We start from the raw sequence: 26,834 nt of genomic DNA on the forward strand, positions 1-26,834 counted from the left end.
GTGGTAACGTTTGCTATGGCCCAGAAGCAGCAGCATAGAACAAGCTTTCCTGGTGGCTTTGGCTGTAGTGGGAACTCTGTATAGCCCCGGGTGTAGTGCCTGAATGTAAATAAAGTAAAATTAAAACACAATCATGCGGAAAAAAAGAGCATTAAAAATATACTGGTTTTATTGACACCCTTCTTTAAAAACCATCAGATCCGGGACAATCTCGCTATCAGTGTGGACAATCAGTCAACTCCTTCTCCTCCCGTCCTGATCCCTCCTCTCAGGATATTTGCATCATGGCTGTTCAAGGTCAGTTCTGAAAGTCTGACACAGGAATATTTTCTTCTATGTTGGAGCTGAATGAGTATGTATTTAGTATGTAGTAAAAATAAGTATGCTACTTATTTTTAACTTTCACAATCACTGCTGGCCAAGACAGCAAGTGCCCTGTAAAGGCTCTTTGGAGCTGAGCATAAGTTGATGTCTGCTTTGTGGGAGAGCTGGCTGGAGGTTCCCCAAAGAGTGCTGCAGGATCTGTTGTTGTTGCAGGCAGCCACGCTGCCCAGTGAGTACAAGGAGGGGAAGCTGCAGGCGTTTCGGCTGCTCTGCGCCATGATGAGCCGGCGCCAGGACCTGCTGCCCAACTCTGACTTCCTGGTGCACTTCTACTTCGTCCTGCGCCTGGGGCTGACCAGTGAGGACCAGGTACGAGCTGTGCTTCCTGTGCCACTGCTGCTCCATGCCATGGCAGCAGGAGGTGCTACCAAAGCCAGATGCTGTAGCTATGGGCACAGAAATTGTTCTGGGTCTTCCTGTCCTGGGCTGGCCTCAAGAATAAAGTGGTCGGTGTGAGGTGAGGAAAAGACTTAATCAGACTGTTAGGTGTTGGTTGTCTCACAGAAACAGCTCAGTGTTCATGGGAACTCTAAGAAATATTCTTTGGACAAAAATAAAGGACACTTCCAGGTTTTTATAACTGTAGGAATGAAAGCAAGGGCTGCAGCTCTGTTGGGGTTGGTAGCAAAGGGCACAGGGATTCCTCAGGAAATTCTGGGAGTTTCTGACGGTGCCTTTGGGAAACCAGACAGGTTTGATTGTTTCTGAGACGGAAGAGGGAAAGAAGGAATTGTTACCAGACTCTTGCCCCTCAGTTTCCCTCCTGAAAAGTTAAAGCACTTGGAAAACACTCCTCTTAAATGGATAAGAATAGAGAGGCAGGGTTTTCTCCTAGAAAATCCTATAAGTCCTGCTGCAGCTACCCATCACTCCAGGGTTCCCCAGGTATTTTGCAGCCCTATACTGCAATCCCTCCATGGTTTCCCTGGATGTTTTGCAGCCCCAGCTGCCCCATCCTTCTGTGGTTTCCCCTGGATATTTTGCAGACTGCTGCTGCTCTTTGTTCTTGCTCCCCACTCTGGTGGCTATGTTTGCCTCTTGGTGGCACACTTGACCACAGGTTGGCTGGTATGTGTGTGTCCTTCCCACTACGCTCTCCTTAGCTGTAGAACTGGGTGAGGTGTTAACTGGCAGTGCCTTGGAGAGAGGTGTTTATGGGAAGCAGGATCCTTATTCCTGCTCCTGTATTTCCAGGGTGACTGGCTCCAAGGTGCTTGCTGGGTGGTCAGAGAATAGGAGCCTTTTTATCATAGAGGATGTGGAATCACATGGCACAGGATCACTGGAACAGGGATCTTAGCATGCTTTTCAGGATTTCAGAAATAAAATAAACTTGGGGGTGGCCTTTTTAGCACAGATTGGGTTTGTCTGTTAAGCACAGGCATAAATTTCTCCCTTGTAAAGAATGTTCACAGAAGGAAGGGTAGGAGGTGTCTCATGGAGGAATTTTCCTTCTTTATGGACCAGTAGTGCAACTTTTAGCATTTATGTGGAAAAGCCACAGAAAGACAGCCCAGCTTCAGGTAAATCACCTTGGCTACTTCAGAAGAGCTTTTTAGGTGGTTACATAATTAAAAGTATTTCTGGCAGGAACCTCCTTGACCAGAATGGTTTTCAATATCTTAGTTAGCTTGACAAATGTTTTTTGAACTGTATTTTCCTTTTCACTCCCCATTCACTTAAGGATGTGTGAATAGGAAATTGCTGCTGTATTGTGTAGCTTTTGGTGTTGATAGAAAAATAAAATAATCTGATTTTGAATATGCTATAAATGAGTACAGTGTCATTCCCACCAAGTATAGCCCAGTCTCAGGGGGTGCATAAAAGAGCAGTATGCAGGTATATTTTGTAGCAGGCTCCTGTGGTGCTCCAAGCCCGAGATGCAGCAATTAGATCAGCAGAGGAGACAGCGGAATAATGAGCTGCAGCTAATTTGTCCATGTGGGAGTGTCTAGCAACAAACATCTTTGGAGAGGTGAACAATTCTCTTCAAGGATTGCATCACCTCTTGAGGTGGGAGAAGCCCTGACACTGACAGCCACAGGGAGTGAGCCGCAGTCAAGGAGCATGAGGGGGGCCGAGTGACCATCTGTGGGGTGCTTCTCTCCTGCACTGCTCCAGCCTGTGGCACTGCTGCTGGGCTATTCTGGGCTTTCTTACTGTTTTTTTATCAATTATGTTGATTGAGGCTCACAGTCTTCCCTCTCTGGCCTCCAGCATGAAGGAAAGAGAACTGGGATGTTCACTACCACACTGGGGGTTAGGGGAGTTACTTCACCTGTGGTTAGGGGGTTGAAAATCAGGAAATGTTCCTGGGGGGTGGTTTTTAGGGATGCTGAGGGATAACCTGCTGCAGTTGGGGTGGGCATAGCTGTATTCTGCTGCCAGGTGAGCCTGATGGTTGGAAGACTCCTGTTCCAGCAACTGCAACTGGGTGTCTTTTGGTTTGGGTAATAAATGCAACTTTTTTTAATCTGCCCAAAATCTGACGCTGCAACGCACAGATTTTACAAATACCTGAACCATGAAAAGAGATGTACTTTATTATTGCTGTTTTATTACTGTTTCTGGCTGCTTACTGCAACAGTACTTTTTGCTGCTTTCACCTGAAAAAGTTGTTAAGTGTCTCCTTGCTCCACAGCTTCTTCCTTTTTGCTAAATAACAAAAGTACCAAAACACAATCCCAAAAAGCTACAAACAATTCTCAGAAAATCTACTGTTGGCATAATTGGGATTCTTCAGCTTGAGTCTTTATGGCAATTAAATAGTGCTTTGAGGTTGCTGATGCTTGTCTCCTGCGAATTCTGTGGACTTTTGTGTCGCTGTTTCTTATTTCTGTTTAAATTTCTGTTCATAGTCTGAGAGGAGAATTCAGTGCAGATGAGGTGCTTACCTAGAAGGGGTACTGTATAGAGAGGCAGGTTTTCAGTCCTTTTACAGGTTTCAACCCTCTGCTGCTCCATGTCGTTTTTTAGCCAGTTTCACCGTTATTACCAGGCTGAGCATCAGTTACTGTGCCTGGTGCCGCCTGCCACCAACACTGAGGTTGCCACCTGACGCTCAGAGGTTACCCGCAAAGTGAGCAAGGGGGTCACTTGTAGTCTTGACTTTGGGAGTGAGTTTGACTAATAAATTCAATTAAAGGTTGGTGATACATACTTACCAGAGGACCTCTGGAGTAGGATACTTATGTTTTCAGAGAAGGTAATCAAAGGTAGAGACTTCAGAGGTTCTCTGTGGAAAGGACAGTGGTCAGCCAAGGGAGGAGAGTCTGCTGGTGGCTTTTTCAGTTCAGTCATATGAAGAGCAGAACAAACTTTAAATATAGAATAAGAGGAAAATTGCAGCAGCGCAGCCAAGCTCGCAGATGTCCTGGGTGATTAAATGTCAGCACAAGCAGCAGGCCTGCCCATGGAGCACAGCCTGGCTGCAGCCAGGGCACTCAGCAGCTTTCTTTTAGCTCAGTTCCTTTTAGCAGTGCAAGAATGCTGTGGATGAGAAGTTCTGCCTACAGAGGTGCTGAGCTACCAGTGCCTGTTGTCCATAAGCCAATTTGTTCCAAGGGCACTGTTGGTGATGATAGAAAGGAAGCTGCAGCAACTCTAAGCTTCTGTAGAAACACCCACTGAATCTCTCTGTGTGGGAAATGGCTAATTTGTAATAGGAAGCATTTTTCAGCAAAGCTGCTACTGGAGGAGTCATTAATTACCTGTTTGTATTAACATTGGTCTGACATTAAAAAAACCCCAGCATTTGTGGGCTTTTGTATCTTTCTCTCCAGTTGTCACTCAGCAGCCAGGAGCAGTGTGCAGCAGCAGCCATGTAAAGGTACAATCTGAGTAGCTTTGCTTTTGTCCCCTGTTGAATGGGTGCTTCTTGCCTGGATTTCTGCCCGATGGTGTTGCACATGAGGGCTTTTGGTTGTACAGAAACCATCGTACCGTTTAGATTCTTTCCCATACTGCCATTTAAGAGGAAATAACCTTAATGTAGTCTATTAAGGCTTAGATTCCCCTATTTTAGCTTCTCAAGACTTCTTTCCAATGGCTGCCATGATTTTCTCCTTCTTTTAATCCACCCCTTATCTCATTTTCTGTAGAAAATTTGCCTGTGCGCTCCCATTATGTGCTTTGAGTGCTTTGAAAAAGTGTTAACAGACAACATGTTTCCAGTAGGGACAAACAAAAGTCCAAATGCCAAGGTCTCACAGGAACTCTCACATCCCCCTCTGCTCTCCCAGAGCAGGCCAAGTGGGAAGTGCTAGAGGAAAGATTGACTGTAAACAAAGGGGAGCCAGGTCCTGCCAACTGCAGGAGCTGTGCATTTGGGAATGATTAGGGTAGTTTTGTTCTTTGCTATTTACTTTTCTTCATTTGCCCTTCTTAAGTTGCATCCATCCCATCCAAATTTCAGTTTTACGGTCAGTGTTCTGTCTGTCAGAGCTTGGAGCATTGCTGCCATGGGCACTTGGAAGAGATGTGTGTGAGGACACAAAGCCACCTCCACATTCCAAGGAATGCCGTGGGGACACAACGCTACCTTCGCATTCTAGGCAGAGCCATGACCTTGGCACCTACACCCTTGTCCCTGTATCCGCTGCATGCTCTGGGAATGCTATGTGTGTGCACAAACCAAAATATTTATTCCAGTCCTTTATCCCAATGCTCTCCCCACTTGTGGAAGTATCAGATATGCTCCAAAATGGAAGAAATTTTAAAAACTCCCTCTATTGTATTCCAGATACAGGAATACATCGAGGTACTTGGGCAATAAAATTTAACTGTTTTGGGGTTAGGTTTTTACCTGGTACTTTGAAATGGAGCTTTCTGATAAATTAATCCTGGATCTCCCAAGATTGTCAAAATACTTTGTAAAATTGTGTTGGAACTTAATTTTTGACAAGTTAACTCTTACCTAAAATGTCATAGTAGGTAGGAAAACTTTGCATAAGTAAATGGAACCATTTGTTCCTTTAAAGTAGAAAAGGGAAGTCTTAAGTCTTCTGCAAATTAATAATCTTTCCTCTGCCATAGATCTCAGCTGCCAATGAGGTGTCTGTCGGTGAGGAACAGAGTGAACTTTCAGTGAAAAATCTGTGTTGTTCCTGTTAAGGGACTATTGGAAACATGAGGAAGGCAGCTGGCAGGCTATTTGGTTACACCTGTAATCTGCAAAAGCTTGAACAAAAATTAGGTGAAGAATATTGTTGCAATTGACCTTTCAGTGAACTTGCATAAATTTATTTCACTTACTCAGTGGACATTTATGACCTTATAATTTGAATTACTAGATTAACCTATACTGAAATATGATGCTGTTTATAGGGTTAATGCATTTGAGAAGGACATGCATGCGATTTCCCCCTCCTCTCCCCTCTTCCTCATCTTTAACACCACAAAGCATCATTCTGAATTGAAATAGTCCATAATGGTCCTTGTTTTCACTTTTCTTTAACAACATGAACACTAAATTATAGCTGTGCAATTATGTAAACAATGGAAATGCTTCCAGAATGAATACTTCCTTTTAAATTTTCATTTTGTGTAATTGCTGAAAGGTTTGGAGCCATAATAAACCAAAATTATTTTACACATTTATCGTTCTAAAGGTCAATTATGAAAGAAGTAAAGCAACAACACTGTGCAGAATGAGTAAACCAATTTCCATGGCCATCACCATATGTTTTTCTTATGCCTTGTGTTTTCCAGTTGCTGTGTACATAGCATTCAATTAAAGTGATTCATTGACCAGGCTGGGAGCTGCTGCCCAGAGTTTACATTTGCAGGGAGGGAAGGAAGCCCGGCTCTGTTTGAATTACCTGATTTTGCCATATTGCTGATAGCACAGATGTCCTGGCTCCCTTGCCTTCTTACAAGCCTCTCTCTGCTGATAAGGTCCCTGAGTCCCTGGATTGCTGCCCCGAATCCCATCTTGTTGTGAGCAGGGCACTTTGCTGACTAGGAAAGGGGACAAACCTGGCCGGCTACCTGTGAGCGCTGATCTGAGCTGGTGCTGGCCCTGCCCGAGCAGAGCAGCGGTGCCACAGGCAGGGGACAGCCTGCCTGGCCCAAGCTGAACTCCAGTGGTCTAAAGGCGTGGGGTGATGTGCTCAGTGCCCGGGGTGAGCCCAGTGAACAGGTTGGTGTTGGGCCCTCCCTTGGGAGATGGTTCCTGGGTGTGTGTCACTGCAGGTAGCAGCCTGTGCTGGGAATTCAAAGGGAAGCTGAGGTCAGCTTCAAGAGCTTTTCAAAGGGAATTTTTGAAAGGTTTCTTGCTATGTAAAATTATTTATTTTTAATAGCGCTACATCTCGTAACTGGTGAGTAGATCCCTGCAGCCTTTTGGACTGTATTTGCTGTCACGGTGTTCCTGTATGACAGGAACTGTTTTGTTGTTCTTCCTTGCCTCCCTACGGGAAGTGTTCTGTTCAGGGAACGTGGCTGAGATCTGTGCCCTGGTGTGTGACAGATGGGAGTGCTGGGCTGAGGACGGGAGTTAATGCAGTTGTTTGGAGCAGCTCCCTGCACCACTGCCTCCCTGGCCAGCTTAACCCAGGCTCTTTTATTACAGCACATGTCAGCAGCAGCCTGCTCTCATCTGCTGCCCTGCTCAGGGGCCAGCCCAGTCCTACCTGGCCCTGCTGTACAGGTGTGCTGTGCTGGACTGGCAGAGAGCGTTAATCAGCCCTTAATTATAACAAGGTAGGTCCTTTGTTCTGTGCTGACAGAGAGTTTGCCACCCGCTTTATGAGCAGCTGCATCCATCTGCTCTGCTTCTCAGTGTTTGCATTGACCCATATTGACTCAAAATGTATGAAAGGAAGTGATTAAAACAAGTTTAAACATTAACTTGAGAGGCATTTTAGCTTATTCAGGAGAGTGAAAGCATTATCTGCTACTATGTTAAGAACTAATACTGTTTATTTGAATATATAGCAGTTATTTCATAGGATACTGATGTTGCTGACACTTAATGGAACACTAAGTAGGGTCTGTGCAGGTGTTTAGCAGAGCTTTGAGAAAATAGTGGAGATATTAAAGCATCTCTTCATGTATAGAAAATTGGATTTGTCAGCTTTAGCTTCTGCTGTGGAGATTAAGCATGTGGACACTTTCTCAGGGGGTCTCTAATTCGGGTTCTTTGACGCATCATGAAACCACTAAAGATGGACATGGAAAAGGGTTATCCTTTGCAACTTTTCAAAATTTTATTGAATGGAAAATAATTATCTACTCAGTATAGAAATAGCTTGATGTAACTCTTCAGCAAATACAGTGTTGCAGGTAGGCGTTACATAGGTTTTATGCCTAATTTTAAACATTCTGAAAGCTTGCAGGGAAGAAATCTTAACTCAAATATAGGAATCTTGCTCTGGTTTGGAGAGACTGTAAAGACTTAAAATATGTAAGGATTAAAGATGAAATGCTTTATCTGCTCTGTACCACAGGGTGATGGTGGGCAAAGCTGGGGCTGCTAGTCTGTTCCTTTAGGACACAGGGAGCCGGCCTGGGTGGCAGCTCATGTTCTTGTGGCATCAAATTCTGAGAGATTTGAAGAACTCACTCCTCTGTAGTGCTGCAGTGCTTTATCTTAATTCCATTACATGTTTGAATGCTTGATTTCAAAGTCTTGTTTAATAGAATGGTTGTGCTTAGGTACGAAGAGACATGAATGGTGGTGTGGGCTTTGAACAGGAGTTTAGGGGTACAAATGTTACTAAAATACCAAATGCACTTTGGCTACTCCACGCCCCTGAAGTGGAATGAGGCGATTACGTGGAGGTCAGTTTGCACACAGAGCTCTGGGAATTTGCACCTGGCTCAGTGTGATACTAGGGAACCTCAAAGTTAAATCTTCTTCAACTCTCCCTTTTGTTTTTGGCCTTCCTGGCTTTTCTCACAGGTGCTTTCTCTTGCAGGACATCCTGAACATCGTTATAAAGCATTGCCCACCATGGTTCTTCTTCCTGGGGCTGCCTGGCTTCACAATGCTGATCGAGGACTTCCTCGGGGCGGCTGCACGTGTGCTGAGTGCGGACGTGCCAGAGGTGAGTGCGGCTGGCTTGGCACAGTCACGCTGACCGGGCTCTCGGGATGGATACTGGGGCAGCTGGGCTGGGAAGTCCTGGGATAAGGCAACACGCTGGTGCTGCAGAGGTGTTTGATCCAAAGGCTGAAGAGTGAGGTGTCCCGGGTGACTCTGCCATGCGCCCACAGAGCCCCGTGAGGCCCACTGCAGTGAGCAAATGCCAGGAGTGAGCAGGGAACTCTCTGGGTGACACAGCGTCTCTGGCTGAATGTCAGCACTAACAGAAATGTGACTCTAAATGATTCAATTATTGAAGGATAAGTAAAATAGCAAATCAATGAGGGGTTGCCAAAGTAGAGGTAAAGGTCTGGCAGTTCTGGGAGAAACAGGAAAGCTCTGTTGCATGTGAAACACCAGCTCATGGGAGACCTTTCTGGCTGTTCTGGCTTAGGGCTTTTGCTGCTGCTCTTGACATTTGTGTGGTTGAGCAGGTGGCCCTGCACAGGCCCACAGCCCTCTCCTGCTTCAGCAGAGCTGGAACGGTGAGCCAGCCACGCTTCTTCCATCAGCCCTCAGAGAGCTTGGCCAACCTCACTGTTGATCCAAAGTTTAAATGCTAATAAGAAATGGATGCTCAATTTTCCATGGAAAAAACACAAACCAAAACACTCCCTTCCATTTCTCCTGTGTGCATAAAACTGGTTGTGCATTGCATTTTCAACATTATACAGTAATTAATGTGTTTATAGCTCATGCCATGGTGCTTTTGATGGCTTTATTAGAGTAGGAATCTCTCCACACATTGGTGTCACCTGTGCAGTGAGTGTGAGTGGGTTCTGCATCCACTCTCTGTGCCACAGGATCACCTCATAGCAGTGCTGGATTAGTGCTTCACTTCCTCACTCAGCTGTTCTTCAAGGGGTTCTGTACTTTCTGTTGGCATCAAATGGCTGATTGTCAGGTGGGGTAGAGGGGAAGTATTAAAGACGTAGGATGTGCTCAGGAGTGGGGCCAGGTGCCAGCAGAGGAGCAGCTCAGGCTCACCAGGCGAACAGAGCAGCACAGCAGAGAAAGCACAGGCAGGAAGGTGTGTGTTAAGTACTGTTTACACCCAGCTCTTGCTGGAGTTGCAGAGGAAAAGGTCCTGGGAAGTATTGCCTGAAACAGCTGAATGCTGCATTGTGAATCCAACAGGCTGAGTATGACAGTGCACACTGGCCTCGGAGCTGGAGGCATCTCCATGTGTGAAGGGTTTTTAGTGACTATTTTAGTGCATATTTTTTAGTGAGTATTTCTGCCTACTTGCCCTTTGCCAGGCTCCCCGCTCTGAAGCTCAAACCATCGTTGGTGCTCTTGTGTGCTTTCCAAACACCTACCAAGGAATCCCACGGTTGGGACCCATCTCAGAAGACAGCGAGAGCATCACAGGAACTACAGATGTGAAGGTAAAGCCACATTTATTGTAAATCCTTAGGTAACTTAACCTGGTTTCACTATGCAATGACTTTGTTCCTGCCGAGATGGTTGCCCTCACACAAGCCTCTGTTGCTGTTGATAAACTTGAGTCACTGCAGTGATCTACTGCTCAAAATTAGGGATGACTAGGGAGGAATCCCTGAGCTCCTCATGTGGTCTGAGCAGGCAGAACCAGAGAGGGTGCAGAATTCTCTTTGTATGCTTGGCTCCTGTTCTTGCTTCTTCATCAGGCCTTGGAGAATCACTGGAGGTGTCTTACTTCTAAAATTAAGACAGTTTTGGCTTTTCTATACTAAACAATACACTAAGTTTTTCATAACATGTTTTGGTTAGAACCTAAACACTACAGTTTGTATAGAGTGACCACCACTTGTTGTTTGTAACTGCCCCTTGACACTGTAAATTAATTGATTTCCTTTTGCTGCCTGTACATGACTTGTAAGCTGATTTGATTTGTCCTCAAGGGCATGTATATTTGAGTTGTAATTGGTGTTTCTCCCTTTCTCCCTTGAAAAAATACAATTTGCGTGAGGTAAAGATGCTTTAGCAACAGACAGAGAATTAAAGTGACTTCACCTGTAACTGTCAGAATTAAACACCTTTAAAGCAGATGTACGAAAAATATGCTTATTCTAATTTATTTTGTTATTTTAGTATTGCCTCATAAATATTTTATTGAAGAATGCTACAGAGGAGCCAAGTGAAGCTGCAAGGTAAAATACCGAGTAAAAGAAATGGGAAAATATCGTAGAATTGATTAGGTTGGAAAAGATCTTTAACATTATCAAGTCCAACCATTTATGTCTTGGAAAAGTCTTTCTTGCTGCTTATCTTCTGCTGCTGCCTTGTGGTTTGTCCTGTGAGGTAGAGCCTTGCTCTGCACCATGAACGTGCTGTCGTGTCGGAGGGAAAAGAGAGATCTCATCTTTGTGAATATTTTCCTTTTTTTTTACCCCCTAAATATTCCTCTAAATCTCATGACCAGCTCCCTTTTTCTTTTCACAAAGATGCATAGCCATCTGTGGCCTTGGTGTGTGGATCTGTGAGGAGCTCACGCAGTGCACGAGCCACCCCCATGTGAAGAAAGCCATCAATGTCATAGGTGTGACACTGAAGGTATTACTGTGGCAGGCTCTGATCAGCGTGCCTTGGGAAAAAAAAGGCATTTTCACTTTGCAAATAGTCACTGATGATCTGAGGCACAGACTGCTGCTGTGGTGTCCTGTGCAAGCATGCAGCATATTTGCAAAAATAGCCTGTGTGCCTATAGACTCCTTTTCCAGCAAATTCCCATAAGAGATCACGTAGACAATGTCAAACCTGCTGGTTCCTAATGCTGACAATGTGGTTTCACAACACTAAGGTTTTTTGTTCTTTGCAAAGATGCAAAGTAATGAAACGTAGAAAAACAGAATGCAGTGTATTGTATCTGGATGTTTTATTTGACTTTTAATCACCTTTTTCATTCCAGTTTTCCAACAAGCTGGTAGCTCAGGTAGCCTGTGATCTCCTTCAGCTGCTGGTGTCTTATTGGCAGAAGCTTCAAGAGTACGAATCCTCCCTGTGCCGCAAAATTACTGAAGTAAGTCAGATTCTTTAAAATGTTTGTATTGAAATGGTATGCAAAGTTGTCTTATTCTCTTCCTTGGGCTGCTGTGATTTTGTCAACTCCTGCTTTTTTTATTGTTAGGGATGTACTTCCCACCCTCCCTGGATCAGTGTAGGTCCCTCATTTGTAGTGACTTGTTTGCAAAATGCTCAGTTAAAACATTTTCTTTCACTTCGACATTGACTGGCATGGGCAGTTGGATCCTCCTAGGAGAACTTAACCTGTTCCATGCCCTGTGCAGTGAAGGTCTGTCTCTGCAGAGGAAGAAGCTGAGTGCCTTTCTGACACTTGGTTTGTTTGGCTACAGATCCTGGTGGCCACCATCGCTTTTCTCCTGCCCGGTGCCGAATACTCCTCTGTGGAAGCAGATAAGAAGGTGTGTCTCTGAAAAGAGCTGTCTCCGTTCTTTGTGCTGTTTGAGGGGGGTTTTAAAATAGGTTGCTCTAAACCAGAGTTGAATTTTAAACTTTCTAACTCATACCCTAAAGTCTGGGTGAATTTAGTAGAATGTACCTAAACGTGATGCTCTGTGTTCTTCAGTTCATAGTTTCACTGCTGCTTTGCTTGCTGGACTGGTGCATGGCACTGCCCATGAAAATGCTGCTGGAGCCTGTGTCTGCTGGTGCTGTGGAGGATCAACATGAATCCAGAGCTCCTTTGTTGGATTATATTTACAGAGTGAGTATGGGGAAGGAAGGTGATTTACTCTGCCTGGCTGTTTAAGGATGCCTTTCACACACCCTGAAGGTACAGAAGCTGCTTTGCGAAGCACTAGAAAATCATGTCATCCAGGTGAGAAGTTGCAAATGCAAAATGTTAAGAAGACAAGATTAGAGATGTAGAACAGACAGGGGATGGGGAAGACAAAGGTAAAATGCTTAAAATAATGAGCCCGGGAAAGTAATCTTTTCAGAAATATTTGGATTATTTGAAGTGGGCTGTTAAAATACAAAACAAGCCCTGAAGTGAGCTGTTAAAGAACAGAATCAGTGCAGATAGAGACTGTTAATCTAAAAATGCTGAATTTGGACACGGATGGGTTGTGTAGTGTGTCAGAACTGGAGGCCCTGCTTGCTGGTTGTGTTGGGGACTGTCTCAGGTTGTTCACTGTTTCTGTGTCCCCATAGGTCCTGCACTGCTGCGTCAACGGCTCCAGCACCTACATGCAGCAAAGCCACTATGTGCTGAGCCTGGCAGACCTCTCCTCCTCTGACTATGACCCCTTCCTGCCACTGGGGAATGTCAGGAGCTCCTCGGAGTCAGCCCAGGGCCCCTCCTCCACCGATCTGGGCAGCCTGCTCACAGTGGCTGAAGGTAAGGGTGTGCCCACAGCATGGGCTGGGCCAGCATGTGTGAGCAGCAATGGGAAATAGTGTTCCAGGTTCCATATCTGCCTTGGAAACGTACTTCTCCTTGCTGCACGTAGCAACTGTTCCTTCAAAATTGGGCATGACTCTCTCTGGATGAATTCCAGTTGCTTCTATGATAGGATGCTTGCGTTAGTTCCTTAAAGCGAATTTATGTTTAGAAGATGTAAAGGGAGAGAGAAACACTGTAAATCAAAGAGAAATAGCTTTATACTGAATATGAAAAAACACAGAAATTAGCAGCTTTATGACTATAAGAGGAGTAACATTCCCATGGGAGAAGTGGAGGCACAGCAGTAGCTCAAGAGCCCAGTCACTTTATGAAATAACTGATGGATGTGCCTGTGCTGAGGGGACCATCTGTGCATCCAGGAAGTCTGTCCCTGCCTCACACAAGACTTTCCCACCTGCCAGGGTTGGAGGAGCATTGCTTTGCAGTGCCATCTCTGGGTTGCCTTGGTTTTTCTGTCATGTCGCCCTCCTGCTCTGATAGCTGTGGGGGTGTGGTGAAGTAAAATAAAACTGCAGGACAGGTAGGATTTCTTGGAAGGCTGTTGGAAAGCTTTCCTTGAACAGGAAGGATCAGCAGGTCACATAGGGCAAGCTGCTGCAATGTGGCAGAAATCTGCACATGCTCCTTCTGTATTGCTTCTTGCTGCTCTTACTGATCCATTGTGTTTTCCTTGATGGTTTCAGAGAAGAGGAGGAGGAATTTGGAACTGATCCCTCTCACAGCACGGATGGTCATGACTCACCTGGTGAATCACCTGAGCCACTACCCGCTCAGCGAGGGTCCTGCCATCCTCCATAGCCTCCTGAGTGAGAACCATGACAATTCTTATGTGGAGTCCTCCGAGCTGTGCTCGGAAGTGTTCCGCAGCCCCAACCTGCAGCTGTTCGTGTTTAATGACAGCACTCTCATCTCTTACCTCCAAATACCTGCCAAGAAGAAGGCAGATGCCGAGCCGGCAGCGGCACCCTCGGACGTGCGGGTGATTGTCAGGGATATATCAGGGAAGTACTCCTGGGATGGCCAGATCTTGTATGGGCCTCTGGAGGGCTGCCTGCCGCGCTGCAGCACAGCTGACGCCTTCGCCACCTCCAGCAACCCCCAGCAGCCCGTCTTTTCCCAGAATGATGTCTCCCAGACAGAGGAGGGAGAGGATGCCCTGGACCAGCTGCTGGAGAGGATTGGGAGCAGCAGCCCCGAGTGCCTCCTGCACCCGCAGCGCAAGCTGAATGAGCCGGCGCCGCCACCCTGTGGGATGAGTGCTGAGCAGGAGCGCACCATCACCGAGGCCCTGCTGCGGCAAAGCGCCCAGGAAAGGGAGTTCCTGCTGAAATGCAGCTCGGACTGCAGCATGAGGGTGACCCGCCAGCAGCCACCACCTCCTGCTGAACCCCAAGCCTCTTTTTATTTCTGTCGGCTGCTGCTGAATGACTTGGGAATGAACTCCTGGGATAGAAGGTAGGAAGAGAGGATCCAGAACATGCTTAGGGTGCTCTTCTCACTTTTTACCCGCAAATGCAGATGCAGACACGCTTAAGAATGTGAGGATCGTATAGCTGGGGACAAGAGCAGGGTTTTGAACTAAAGTGATTATTTGAAATAGACGTGAATAGATTGTGTATTACAATAATTCTAAGAAATCATATCATGTTAATTCTCTTAGCTGTGTGGATGATGAATGTGTATGCATTGTGTTGCATTTGCCTTCGAACCTTTTTATTTTTAGAAAAAGCTTTCATCTGCTGAAGAAAAACTCAAAGTTGTTGCGAGAACTGAAAAATCTGGATTCCCGCCAATGGTAGGTGGTGTGTACTGAACTCACCATTGATAAGGTTCATGTTTCCCAAGGAAAAATGAGTCACCAGAACCAAAACTTCATTCCTGTTGAATCCAAATATTGGTATGAAAACTGCACTGTTTGTTTCTCCTGAGTTCTCTAACCTGAATGGAAAAGCCGCCTGTGCTGGCACGTTCTTTGTGTAAGGAGAATTCCAAATCAGCAACTACTAAGACAGACTTTTTCAAGTTTGCTTTAGCTGAGAGGGGAGGAAACCAAATTGATTGTGACCTGGGTTCAGCTGACAGTATTTTCTACAGGGCCTTCCCAGTGTCAGGAGCAGTACTTTGAGGGGTGATCTACCCAGAAGTGCTCCCCAGCCAGGAAGTGGCAGAATGGAATTCTGAATGTTACGGGGTTTTTTTCATTACTTGATATAGAGCTGTTTGAAAAATATCTGCAGCATTTCAGAGTTTTGACTTTCTTCTAACCCAACAATTTCCACATCAAATGCTCTTTGTGTGTTTTCAGAGAAGCCAGCTGTCCCTGTCAGCCTTGTAAAACTCTGCCCAGTGTCTGAAAGTCAATAATGTTTCTTCTGCCTTGTATGTCATCACCCTGTAATTAAAATTCTGTAGGTCAAATTATGCTCCCATTAACACCTGTGCCACCTCACTTCTGTGCAGTGCTGCACAGATCTGAGTCATTAACCTTGTAATTGGAATTTAGTCACCAGTTCTGTTGGCTGATGCACAGGAGGACCAGGCTTTACTCTGCTCTTGGAACTGGGATGTCTCTGCAGTGAGGTTTTGGTGGCACAAAAAGGGGGGAAATCTGAAAGTGAGTGATTTATTTGTGTGCATAAAAGAAATGCTAAATGTGCTAAATGTGGGCATCTGCTCATGTGTTCGGAGTGCAGGGGGATCAGAAAAATGATTTTGAGCTGAAGCTTGATTTCCTTGATTTCTTTTTACATCCTGTGGCAGTCGTGAGACTCACAAGATCGCCGTGTTCTACATCGCCGAGGGACAGGAGGACAAGTGTTCCATCCTGGCCAATACTAGGGGAAGCCAGGCCTATGAAGACTTTGTTGCTGGGCTGGGCTGGGAGGTAACAGCCATAATTTAGACAAGCTGCCTTGTTGCTGGTGGCACTGGGCAGTTTTCAGTTCACACACACAAAAAAAAGTCTCTGCACACGGATGCTTTTAGCTCGTACCATGGTCAAAGCACACACTCAACACAGGTGTTTTTTATCACATGTGTGGGTTTAATTTGCTTTGTCAAAATGGTGTGTTGTAATCTAAATGCCATGAAAATTTTGGTGTTTGGGAAATCCAGAATAGCTGCATGTCACATTTAAGGATCCAAGTGCCACAGGGAGATGAAGAATCCCCAGGCTGGTGCTGTTGGGAAAACGAGCAAGCCTTTGGAGTCAGGCTTGACTTTAGAGAGGTGTTTTTTCTGAATAAACTTCTGGAATAATTTCTTCTAAGGTTTTTTCCTTGCTGTACAAATCTTCAGTTTCTTCTGAAGTTTTTCTGGTTCTTTTTCTCTCTGCCTTTTGTAATGTTCCTGGCAGTGGGAGTGCTGAGCCTCACAGAGCCCTTAGCCAGCACAATGTATGGCAGAATGCTGCTGTTTGCTGGAGAAAGGTAAAATAGCTTGATAGATAATGACTTAGGACCTAGTTATGAGAGATTTACTTTTAGTAAATGTCAAATACAGGCACGGGAAAGACAAATCTAATTGAAAGATCGCAGAGCCCTATGTAGGGGAAGACTTCTTTTTTTCTGGGATGGACATGGAAACCTAGGATGGTGATTTCATTAATCTTGATATAGAGGCAAATCCTGATGATGCATCAGTGTGTTCAGATGGCTGCTGTTTGTGCCTTTGGCTCCCTTAGGTCAACCTGTCCACACATGGGGGGTTCATGGGTGGCCTGCAGCGCAATGGCAGCACGGGGCAGACCGCGCCCTACTACGCCACCTCCACCATGGAGATCATCTTCCATGTGTCCACCAGGATGCCCTCCGACTCAGATGACTCACTGACCAAGAAGGTAAAGGCCTTCCAGTGTGTTTTATGCCATTGCAGTCAAAGTGCTCTCATGAAAGTCTGAACTGAAAACAGCCTTTACTGACTACTCCTGGCAGGCTGTCCCTGTGTTGCCACGTGGTGCTCTGCAGCTGTGTTAGCTGAATTAAATGGCATCTAAATTCTGGGTTCTGAAACACAATTAACATTTCCATGGTAGCCTCAAATACCACCATGAGTAATAATATTAGCAATAATTTCATTTGTATGTTGTCTGCCTGCCAAAACTGCTGTAGGTTGGTAGAACAAAGTAACCAAACGTGGCATCATAAAACCTTCCAGACGGCTCATCCCATGTGGAACGGCAAAGCAGAAGGGGACTGACAGACTCAGGAACCCAAGCAGCCAGCTCAGAGTTCAAACAAATAGCCCGTTAAGCATAACTCTGACAGGCAGCCTCTGCTTCAGACAGCCAGAACCCAGCCCGAAATTCTTTTGGTGTTGGTACTTAATCGTTTGTCTTTCCTAACAAGGAGTGTTTTCAGATTATGCTGTTTGCCAGCTGCTGGTTAGACTCAAAGATGATTTTTGGGGCATACCAAATCTCAGCCTTTTTAATTAGGGTTGGCAACTTGTCCTGCAGAGGTTGTTAGCATGCATCAGTAACACCGCAGCAGCCATCCAGTGCACCATGGGATACTGCTCTGCTCTGAGCATTGTCTGTAACTCTGTCACTGGGTGGCTGTGTTTGGTGTCCAGTTGGTTTCATGGTGATGGGTGCTTTTCTTTGAAGTATAAAGGTGGAATCTCTGATTACTGGTTCTGAAAAATTGTCCAGTGTTTTGTACTAAAGTCAGATCTTGTCTTTTTTATCGTGATATCTGTCATTTAAAAAAAAAAAAAAAAAGGGACAGCAAAATGACATGTTTCTCTTTGTGTATCTAACTCACTACCTTCATGGATTCCAGGCTACAGAAAAAAAGTATTCTGTGCTTCAGGATGGAGCAGTGGTCTGTAGGACGGGGCTGTAGAATCTCTGTGACCATACTGTAGGACTGTTTGTATTTTTATTGTTTCTGACCAGTATTTGTCCAGCTGCTAGACCAGAACTCCGGTGATGAATGACCTGGGAGAGGACAGCACAGTGTGGCAGAGCTACCACAAGGGGAAAAATCGGGTTTAACTGCAAACAGTCCATTTATTCTCCTAATTCTCATCTATGTTAGGGGTCATCACAGACACTGAGGGTCTAGTTATTCTATTTGTCTTCCATGTGTTTGCTCTAAGAGAATTCCTTCTCTGTGAGAAACAGAAACCGAAAGCATTTAGTAGCTGTCACTCTCCAAGTTTTGTAGTGCCAGCTCCAGCACATGATGTCCACAGAAAATAACTGCAAATGAATTGCTCTGGGACCTTTTCAAAAAACCTGAGATCTGCTCTAGGAATGGAACCCTGCTGGAATCAAACTGGGAATTCCAGTGAAGGACAGATCTGTGAGCAAGCTCATGGACCCGAAGAGCTGCAAGCAGTGGCTTGGGCCAGGTGACTTCCAGAGGGCTTTTTAATGTGCACTCATCCATGGTTCCACACACAACGGTTTCATTCAGTTTGTCACAGCTCTCTTGTGAGTAAACATGCAGTTCTGTACAGATCATCGTGGATTGTTGACAGAACTGCAGCTGTGAGTGGAGAAAAGGTGTATTTCAGAAGCACTCCACTTTCTGGAAGGTAGACAGCTCTCTGGGCTTAGATCCTTACCTCACATTGTTGGAGCAAAATGTCCGGGTTAAAAAGCTTATTTCCTGATTATTACTTCTTGCCATCAATGCTTTTGTTTTATGGGAGCGTGGGAAGGATAGAAGCCCATGGCATTCATTCAGTTTCTGCTCCTGCAACTGAACTGTACCTGGGAATATAGGACAGTGGTGCTAGGAGGAGAAAACTACATCAGGATGCAATGGGGGCCACAGCTTCTTTTTTCTTGCCCTCCCTCTGGGATCTAATGTTCCCCCTAATCTCTGAAATCTTCGTGATTGCTGGGTTTTCTTCTCTGCTTATTTTGCCTCAGACCAAGAGAAGCTTCATCCCTATCAGCACACTCCCAGCTGAACAGAAGGACTCACCACCTGCTGGCCTGGGGAGCTGCAGCAAGGCCGTAAATTCTGGGGCTAGGGAATTCAGCAGATGCAGTATTTTTACTGCACACAGGGATAAATTAAATTCTGGTATGTATTCCCCAGAATAAGTGTGTTTCCACTGGGGATGAACTTGGCCCCTTGTTTTTGTGCAGTAGAGCTGTCATTTGCAGTCTCCATTTTTTTATTTGAGGTATATGCTGACATTATATTGCTAATTCAGGAGGAAAGAAAGAAAAACCCTCCCCAAATAAGTCTTGGTCATGACAAATCTTTTCAAGTGGAGTAAACAAAATTCAGCTGATCTCTTTTGCTGCTGTAGGGTTCAGCATCATTAGTTCCAAACTTTATCTGCCTGTCTTGTGGCAAGAGTGAAAATCAGTCCCAGGAATGGCATCCTACTGTCCCTGTCTTTTTCTGCTCAAATTGTACTTAATAGTTTGAAGATGTGCTACCAAATTTCTCAGTGATTTATTCCCTCTTCTCCATTGTCAGAGCAGAACTTTATCAATTCAGAAATCTGGTTGCAACCCCATACTGAACTCTTGCTCCTTTGCTGCAGAAATTTGTTAGCTGGGGCTAGATTAGATTTTTAGCAGCTAATCTGACTGCTGTAGGGGTTTGCAGAGTGGGGACAGAGCTGTGCTATTGGATTTGTCCAATTCATTTGACTCCAGGACTATAATTGCACTTATGTCTTACAAGGCTTTTATGGCCTCGGGCTGGCGAGCAGCAGAAAAACAAATTGGCAGTGATACAGTGAGAGTGAAAGGGAATGAAAGGCACACATTATCAGTCTCCAGGCAGCCCTGCTCTGGCAGGAAGTTTCTTGGTTAATTTACAAATAAAACTTAGATTTTAGGATGGGCGCACAGTCAGCCAGACAATGGGGATGTCAGGCCCCACTGTTACTTAGCAAAAGTAGCAGCCATGCTTCCCCAAAAGCAGGAATTCTTCAGTCAAACAGATGACTCCTCTCTGGAGCCAGCTGGCTGTGTAATGCAATTAGCAGAAAAAGGAGGTCATGCTGGAGGTGTGCACCATGACCAGTGTCAGCATTGCCTGCTGGCCTAGGCACCGGCAGAGCTCGGGACCAGAGCTGCCCGCCTGGAGCTGGAGCTGCCCACCTGGGGCTGCAGAGCACAGCCCCCAGGGGGACAGTGGGGCTGACCCAGGTGTGAGGCTGTGTCCTAGCATCCCGTTAGCCAAACTGGGGCCAATTCCTGTGCTTAGTGAAAATTCCTGCATGCCAGGGAGAACACGCTGCAATTGCCAGAGCTGCCTTCCCTTGGCGATGTCAGAGCCATTGGCAGAGCCATCGCTCCAGACCGGTGTTGGGGTTTGCTTTTAAAACCAATCTGATTTCATGGCTGCTTTGGGATTTTTTTAACGTAGCTTTCTCCTTTATTCCCCCACCCCTAAACTGGGTGGAGAACACAGCCTGGAGCTCTGGCTCCGAATGCATTGGCTGTGGGGCTTTGGACATTTCAGCCCAACTTGCTGAAGTCCTTCAGGGCACTGAGTCTGCCCCACAGCTGCTGTTTTGAATAAACAACACAGGAAGATAGCAGCTGGCTTATTGTCACTGATGAGATTATTGTAACGGCTTTTTATCAATGGAGTTATATCTCTGTAACAAATATTTTTGATTAATGGCAGTTTTTTCTTTGTAACATTATACCTTGTAACTGAGGTGCTTAAGGATGTGTGGCTTCAAAACGAGGGCAGTAACTCAAACTCTAAAACAAGTCGCTGGCACACGCTGGGAATTGTGGCAGACTGATGAGCACAGCAAGTGTTGGTTCAGCTAAGTTCCCTTCTTCACTGAATTTTGTTCTGAAGGGTGCAATATCCGTACAAAGTGTTTGGTTATTATCAGAACAATTCCTTGGGATTTTAAAAAGGGTCCCTCAAGCAGCATTTGGTCATACTTTGATGACTGTTTTTATAGCAGTATGTGCTATTTGTCACCTCAGAAGCCATAGGAGGCATGGCAGTACAGAGCCTTTTCTTCAGAAGAGCTGAGATCTGCAACTGGGCAACAGCACTGCCTTATGGAATTCCATGTCCACATTTATTTGTTGGGCTTCCTGCAGCAGAAGTTGCTGGGTGCCACCATTGTGGTCTCTCTGTGCTAGGAAGCCAGTGTCAGAGCTTGGGCTCAGCCTGGCAAACATGGGCACTTCCAAATCCCTGGTGGGGGTTCCCTGAGCTCAGCTGGGCCCATCCTGGAGTGGGACAGCCTGGCCAGGCACCCTCAGCATCTGGGACCTGCTGTGCACAAAGTCTGCTCACCAGATGGATTTTAGGAGTGTGTAAGACTAAACTTGACATCTCGCTTCTAATCACATTGGAGGTGACCTGACTACATCTGGTCACAGAGAGTGACATCAGGGTTTTGTCCTGTGTGTAAATTCCTGCTGTCTTTGGTACATGTCAGTTCATGGCATTACCAACATGATTGTTTTCTTGTTTGTTGCTTTGTTTTTACTGAGCTTCTGCACAGATATCAAGGTGGCCACAAGAACAGCGATTTCTACTTGCTTTGTACATGTAAGAAGCTCTAGTAATAGTATTGTGAATGTTCACATGTTTTTGCAAGACAAAAATGGGTCATGTTTTCTTCAAACGGAGCTAAAATTACCTTTTTTTTCCTGGGTGTAAATAAAACACAATTTTTATCTTCCATTTAATTTAAAATAAGCTGAGAATCTCTGTCCTTCTGGGAACTGAACTTTACTTCATTCTGCTGGAATGTGAACTGTCAGCCACGTTCACTGTTGTAACTTCTTTTGATTTTTCACAGTGTATTGGTTTTGCCACACTTCTCTCATGATTGAGGGGTTCAGTTTGCCACCAATACATTGGAGGGAAAGCTTTTCCTTCTAAGGCACTGCCTGGTTCTGAATAGGAAAGTTTCATCAGCACATAGTGGGTTTATCGAAAGCATGTTGGGGTTAGTTGCTATTTACCAGCGAAAATCGCCACCTTCTTTTCCCTTTTTTTTCTCCCCCCACACAGAGTGAAGTAGCAGAGCTTCATTTTGGCTTCTTTGTTCAGTCTATTGTGCACATTGTTCTAGGGGTAGCACCAAATTGGAGGGTGGGGGGTGTCTTTTAAGCTTTAAGTGGGACTTAAATTCTCTTTATGCTTGGAGCTGGCACTCTGTGTGTGGATTACATTTTAACTTTAAAGCTTACAGTTGAAACCATTGTACGAGGCTTGTATGTGATTGCCAAATAGTTTTTGCCATCTGTTAGATCACCTCCAGCTCCTCCAGCAGCAGAGCAACCACACACATGCACAGAGGCTCTCGGATGCTTTCTGTGTATGGCATGTTTAAATTTTATCTGTATTTCATGCAGCTCTGCTCCAAATGAAAAGGTGTAACTCCTACTATATTTCCCATTCTTCTGTACTTCACACTGCCCAGATATTTTGCTGACGTTTCAGGCAGGAGCCCAGACGTAGTCAGTGAGGAGATGTTTGTGGATAATAAATTCAGTTATAATGGTTCATGACAGACAGTTTCTTGACAATCTGAGTCAAGGCATTTCATATTTCTGTGACAGCTGCTTTATTTTAGCTGGAATACGATGCTTCATTTGTTAATGCTTTGTTCCAGTAATTCAGATTTCCGTCTTAAATCACTGTAGGTAATGTACATTTACATATCGTGCTAATGGCTAGTTTGATAATGACTTAATTAAGCCATCAGACAACAATGAGTTCTAAATGAAGCAAATTATTGAGCTGATGCTTTCATGAGCAACTGGAGAAAAACAATATTTTAACTTTTCTGTAATGAAATATTCCTGCTATTGAGCATTGTAATTCAATTTGTGAGCCATGACCCCTCATGCAGCGTGGTTATCACTCAGATTAATAAAGAGCCAATTTGCTGTTGCAGCTCCGTCACTTGGGAAATGATGAGGTTCACATCGTGTGGTCTGAGCACACACGCAACTACCGCAGGGGCATCATCCCCACTGACTTCGGGGATGTCCTCATCGTCATCTACCCCATGAAGAATCACATGTTCTTCATTGAGATCATGAAGAAACCTGAGGTATGTTCTGGGTGCTTCACTGGCTCTGTTGTGCTGTGCAAGTTCTGTTACTTTAAGCAGGGCTCAGTGGTTTAGAGTTTGGGGGTTGTTTTTACCCCACTGAGTATGAAATCAGTCTGTCCATCTCAGGTGGAAGGTTGTGAACAGTTGTGGAGTCTGTAGTTTGACCGGATAGCCTCAATCTTCCCAGAAAGAGAGGTCTTACTAGAGACAGCCTTGCAGGGGTTTCAGGCAGTCTCCGGCCACCAGGCAGCCCTCAGCAAGGCACAGCCAGTGGCTGCAAGTGATTTCAGCTCTCAGCAGTGATTTCAGCTCTGCCTTGCGAGGTTATCCCACGCTGACTCAGGGACAGAGAGACAGGAGTACCGTACAGCGATTCCACAAGGTAGCCTTTATTATCCAACACCCTGCAAAGGTAGCCAGGGACAGTAGCTCCCTCCTGAGCAGAGTTAACTCTAGAGTATTTATGGGAGAAAGCAGAGGTAGTACCAAAGGGAAAGAATCAATGGGTTAGAAAGGTATATCAAAGCATTATGGGTACCTGAGAGAGAACTACCTCATCTAGGTTCTCTCTCCTGAGGGGGGAGGTAAGATGAGCTTGTCACATTCCATTCAAAAGACATCCCTCCAGGGCAGAAACCTAGTAAGTTTATCCACCTCTACAGAAGATAAACCGAGCAATGTGCTAACTTTAAAACTGGAGTTACTCATGGTTATGGGAGTGACTGCTCATTTGTTTTATAGCCATACTTAGCGTTGAGTGAAATACTCCAGAATTCTCAACCCACAGAAGTTACTGGGGAAAGAACAGTATTTAAACCATTGTGAATTTTCTCTGAGGCAGTGAAAACAAGTTCACTCATTATTTGAGTTCCTCATGTGGTGTTGCGTCACTGCTGTATACACAGCATCAAGTAGAACCTCCCATGTCTGTGGGACATTGTCACCTGACTGGGTGGGATGATGCAGGTATTGGACATCCTGTCATCAGAGTATGGGAGGTTCACACTTGAGACATTTTTTGGAAAAAAAAAAAAAAAAGGCATTTTTTGCAAAATGTCAGAGGTGTGTGTATGTACATATGTGCATGTGTGTGAAAAAGCTGCTTCAGTAAACGCTCGTCTGGTACACTATGGATACAAAAATATGCATAAAATATACTTTGTGAAAGTAATCAGTAATCAGTGTGATAAATACCTTTTGTCTTATACAAGAGACAGTATTTGTCCAAAGGAGTAGCTAGCTGTGGTAAATGCCTCCATCATATACCATCTTGACCAGCTGTAGACACTGTTTTTTGAGTTGTGGATGATGGAGGTGTTGGATATTGACCAGTGTTTTGTCAGTAGACATTTCAAACTTGAAAATTTTCTAATAGTGGGTTCTTGGGGGTTTTTTTGGTGGGTTTTTTGGTTTTTTTTTTTATGCTTGGTATTGATGATATGCTGTGCAATTTAGTTTTTGAGCATTTTAGCTTTTAATGTTCCATCGGAGAAATGAGAATTTAGCATTAGGAATATGCTTGAGACTTCTCCGAAGCTATGAAGAAAAGCTGTGTCATCTTGCATATTAGTCGAAACCACCCGATGGGCAGCCAGAATAAGAGCTAACTGGAAATTTAGTGTTATCCTTATATTTAAAGTACAAACCATTACAATGTAATAAAATTAATCCAGACATTTCCAGGGCAAGTGTAGCTGACCTTTTGTTCACCAGCTACTGACCCCAGGGTGAATGAACGAGCCTTGCAGAGAGAAATGTCTGTTGTTTGGCTTCAGTCCCTGGCATTTAAATTGCATTCCCTAATCGAATGAAAAGGCTGTCCTCTCTATCAGGTTACAGAATCCATGGCAACATTTGGCCTTTTATATCCATAATGTTAGCCTTTTTGTTTGCAGCCAAGTAGAGACACCTGGAGCAATGTTAACATTAACCGCTTTAGCATTAATAGCTTCATTATAGAAGAATTTCTGATCAGATAGCTGTTACTTTTGTTATGTTGCTTCAGCTTGTATTGTTTTCATTTTTGATCTCCCTGCTTGGCAACCGGGCAATGATTTGCAAATTTTTTTTGTCTTGATTAATTAAGCAATATAATTATCAGGAACCATGCTGCAGTCTGCCCGACAAAGCTTGGGAGGGAAGACAATAGTAAGTCTGTTAGTGTGAATGCATTCCACGCGTCACAGATGCACGAGGATATTGGGAACAATGAGAGGAAAAGCTGCCTGTGAGAGGGGACAAAGCATGCCAGGCAGGCTGTGTGCTGCACATACCGCCAGGGACATGCTGCGGGTTCCCTGGGACACAGATGCCTCGTTAGATTGCAGCTCGTCATCAGAGATTAATTCTCAGCCATTTGGTACAATAATTTACCAATTCCCCACTCTTTTTACTAGTGCTGCTCACTGTAGAGGGGAAGTCTTTGTGCTCGGAAGGTTTATTTAACCTTGCCTACTTTTACTGCGGGCAACAGAAATAATGATTTTGCTGTTGGAAATTGGAACAAAGCAGGTGTTTGCAGTGGGCTGAATATTAATTTTTGCTTCACAGATAACCTGCAGTGACTTGGAGTACTCACAGAAGGGGATCTTTCCTTCTATTTTTTTTTTTAATTGACTCCTGTCAAAGCAGGCTGTTTGTTTGTGGTGGCCACCGAAACCCTGTTTTCTTGGGTGGGTGTTGGGGGCTGGGTACGGAGCAGAGCTGAGCAGGGAGCACGCCCTGCGCGTTCAGCTGGCCTCCCCCCGACCCTTGTTTGGGCAGAGCCCCGTTCAAATGGAAGCTTATGAGAGGCAGTTCCATTGACTTTAATGATCCTCAGCAAGGCCACTGGGTATGCTCGGGAATGAATGATTCCGAGCTCTCTGTGCACACGGTCTGGCTGTGCGGTGCTTGGATCACGGCAGGCCCAGGAGACCTTGGCTCCACTGCTGCTCTCCCTGGGTAGGATACATGCACCCTGTCCATGGGTTACATCTACAAATTCTATAGTGCAGTAATGAAAAAGTCTGCCCTGCTCCTCAGCTCCTAATGGGTGTGAAACCATGAATGCAAGTGCTGTAAGCAAAACCTACTTGTCCAAAAAGCCCGGCAGGGAATTTCCTGCGCCAGTAGCATCTGCTGATCTGACTTTACATATCTGGTATTTGTGTGATGGTATCACCACTTTAATACTAGGATGATTTAACCTCCTTATTTTTATATTCTTTTCTCTTGCTGTCAGTGCTTCTAGACTGTGCAAGGGATAAAAGTTTCACTTAAAAACATTACTGCATAAAGAGGCAAAACATGATGCTCCATAACGTTATCATTTTGGTGGCATAGATTTTTCTCTGTCCTCTTCCCTTCCAGCTGCCTGGATAGTAATGCCAGCAGTAAATGAAACATCTGAAAAGAAAGCAAAACCACTATGGAAACATTTTACACTTTTCTGGTTTTTTGGGGGGTAGGTAATTATTTTAAGTAAAGGAATGACAAGAATAAGTGTTTGCAGAAACAGCTGTCATTTGCAGACATTACATTAAACACAAATTTCTTCTGTAATTCATTGCCACTTCTAATTAGAGGAGTTCCCTAGATGCAGGGGATTTATATTATTCCCTTTGTCCATTTATTGAATGACTGTCTCAGTCACCCACAAGCAGTTGGAGAAGAATAATAGAGGGTATTTATTTACGTGATAAGCCTCTGTACAGATGGAAAAAATCCATAGCTTAAATATTGATAATTGCTGCTGGGTTCTGTCTAGGGCTTTAGTTGGGGGGTTGGCTTTTTTTGTTTTGATTCTGTGAGAGAGAAATGAGTTTGGGTACTTGTAAGTGCTGAAAGTTACGTATTTAAACCTTAACATTTTCTGCATTTGGCAGGCTAAGATTCACTTTGTGTCTGCAATTCTGGACCCGGTTTACTTTTAGACAGCATCTCTTGTATGTAGTG

General features: G+C 44.8%; 1 protein-coding gene across 5 annotated transcripts in view; it reads left to right on the forward strand.

Moving 5' to 3' along the window:
* Positions 1 to 26,834, forward strand: part of RALGAPA2 (Ral GTPase activating protein catalytic subunit alpha 2) — a 91,535-nt gene that overhangs the window by 28,932 nt on the left and 35,769 nt on the right. For all 5 annotated transcript variants that reach the window (XR_005700084.1, XM_040059541.2, XM_040059542.2 and 2 more), the window contains 15 exons: positions 199 to 297; positions 538 to 693; positions 8,304 to 8,432; positions 9,730 to 9,858; positions 10,544 to 10,602; positions 10,897 to 11,005; positions 11,361 to 11,471; positions 11,806 to 11,874; positions 12,039 to 12,176; positions 12,626 to 12,812; positions 13,562 to 14,333; positions 14,602 to 14,673; positions 15,639 to 15,762; positions 16,561 to 16,716; positions 22,737 to 22,895. Coding sequence is in view for 4 of the 5 variants with exons in the window: in XM_040059541.2 (XP_039915475.2) it covers positions 199 to 297; positions 538 to 693; positions 8,304 to 8,432; positions 9,730 to 9,858; positions 10,544 to 10,602; positions 10,897 to 11,005; positions 11,361 to 11,471; positions 11,806 to 11,874; positions 12,039 to 12,176; positions 12,626 to 12,812; positions 13,562 to 14,333; positions 14,602 to 14,673; positions 15,639 to 15,762; positions 16,561 to 16,716; positions 22,737 to 22,895 (2,469 nt within the window). In the remaining variant the exon portion in view is untranslated. The remainder of the gene's footprint in view (positions 1 to 198; positions 298 to 537; positions 694 to 8,303; positions 8,433 to 9,729; positions 9,859 to 10,543; positions 10,603 to 10,896; positions 11,006 to 11,360; positions 11,472 to 11,805; positions 11,875 to 12,038; positions 12,177 to 12,625; positions 12,813 to 13,561; positions 14,334 to 14,601; positions 14,674 to 15,638; positions 15,763 to 16,560; positions 16,717 to 22,736; positions 22,896 to 26,834) is intronic.

This window comes from Hirundo rustica, chromosome 3, assembly GCF_015227805.2.
Source record: "Hirundo rustica isolate bHirRus1 chromosome 3, bHirRus1.pri.v3, whole genome shotgun sequence".
Classification (NCBI taxonomy): domain Eukaryota; kingdom Metazoa; phylum Chordata; class Aves; order Passeriformes; family Hirundinidae; genus Hirundo; species Hirundo rustica.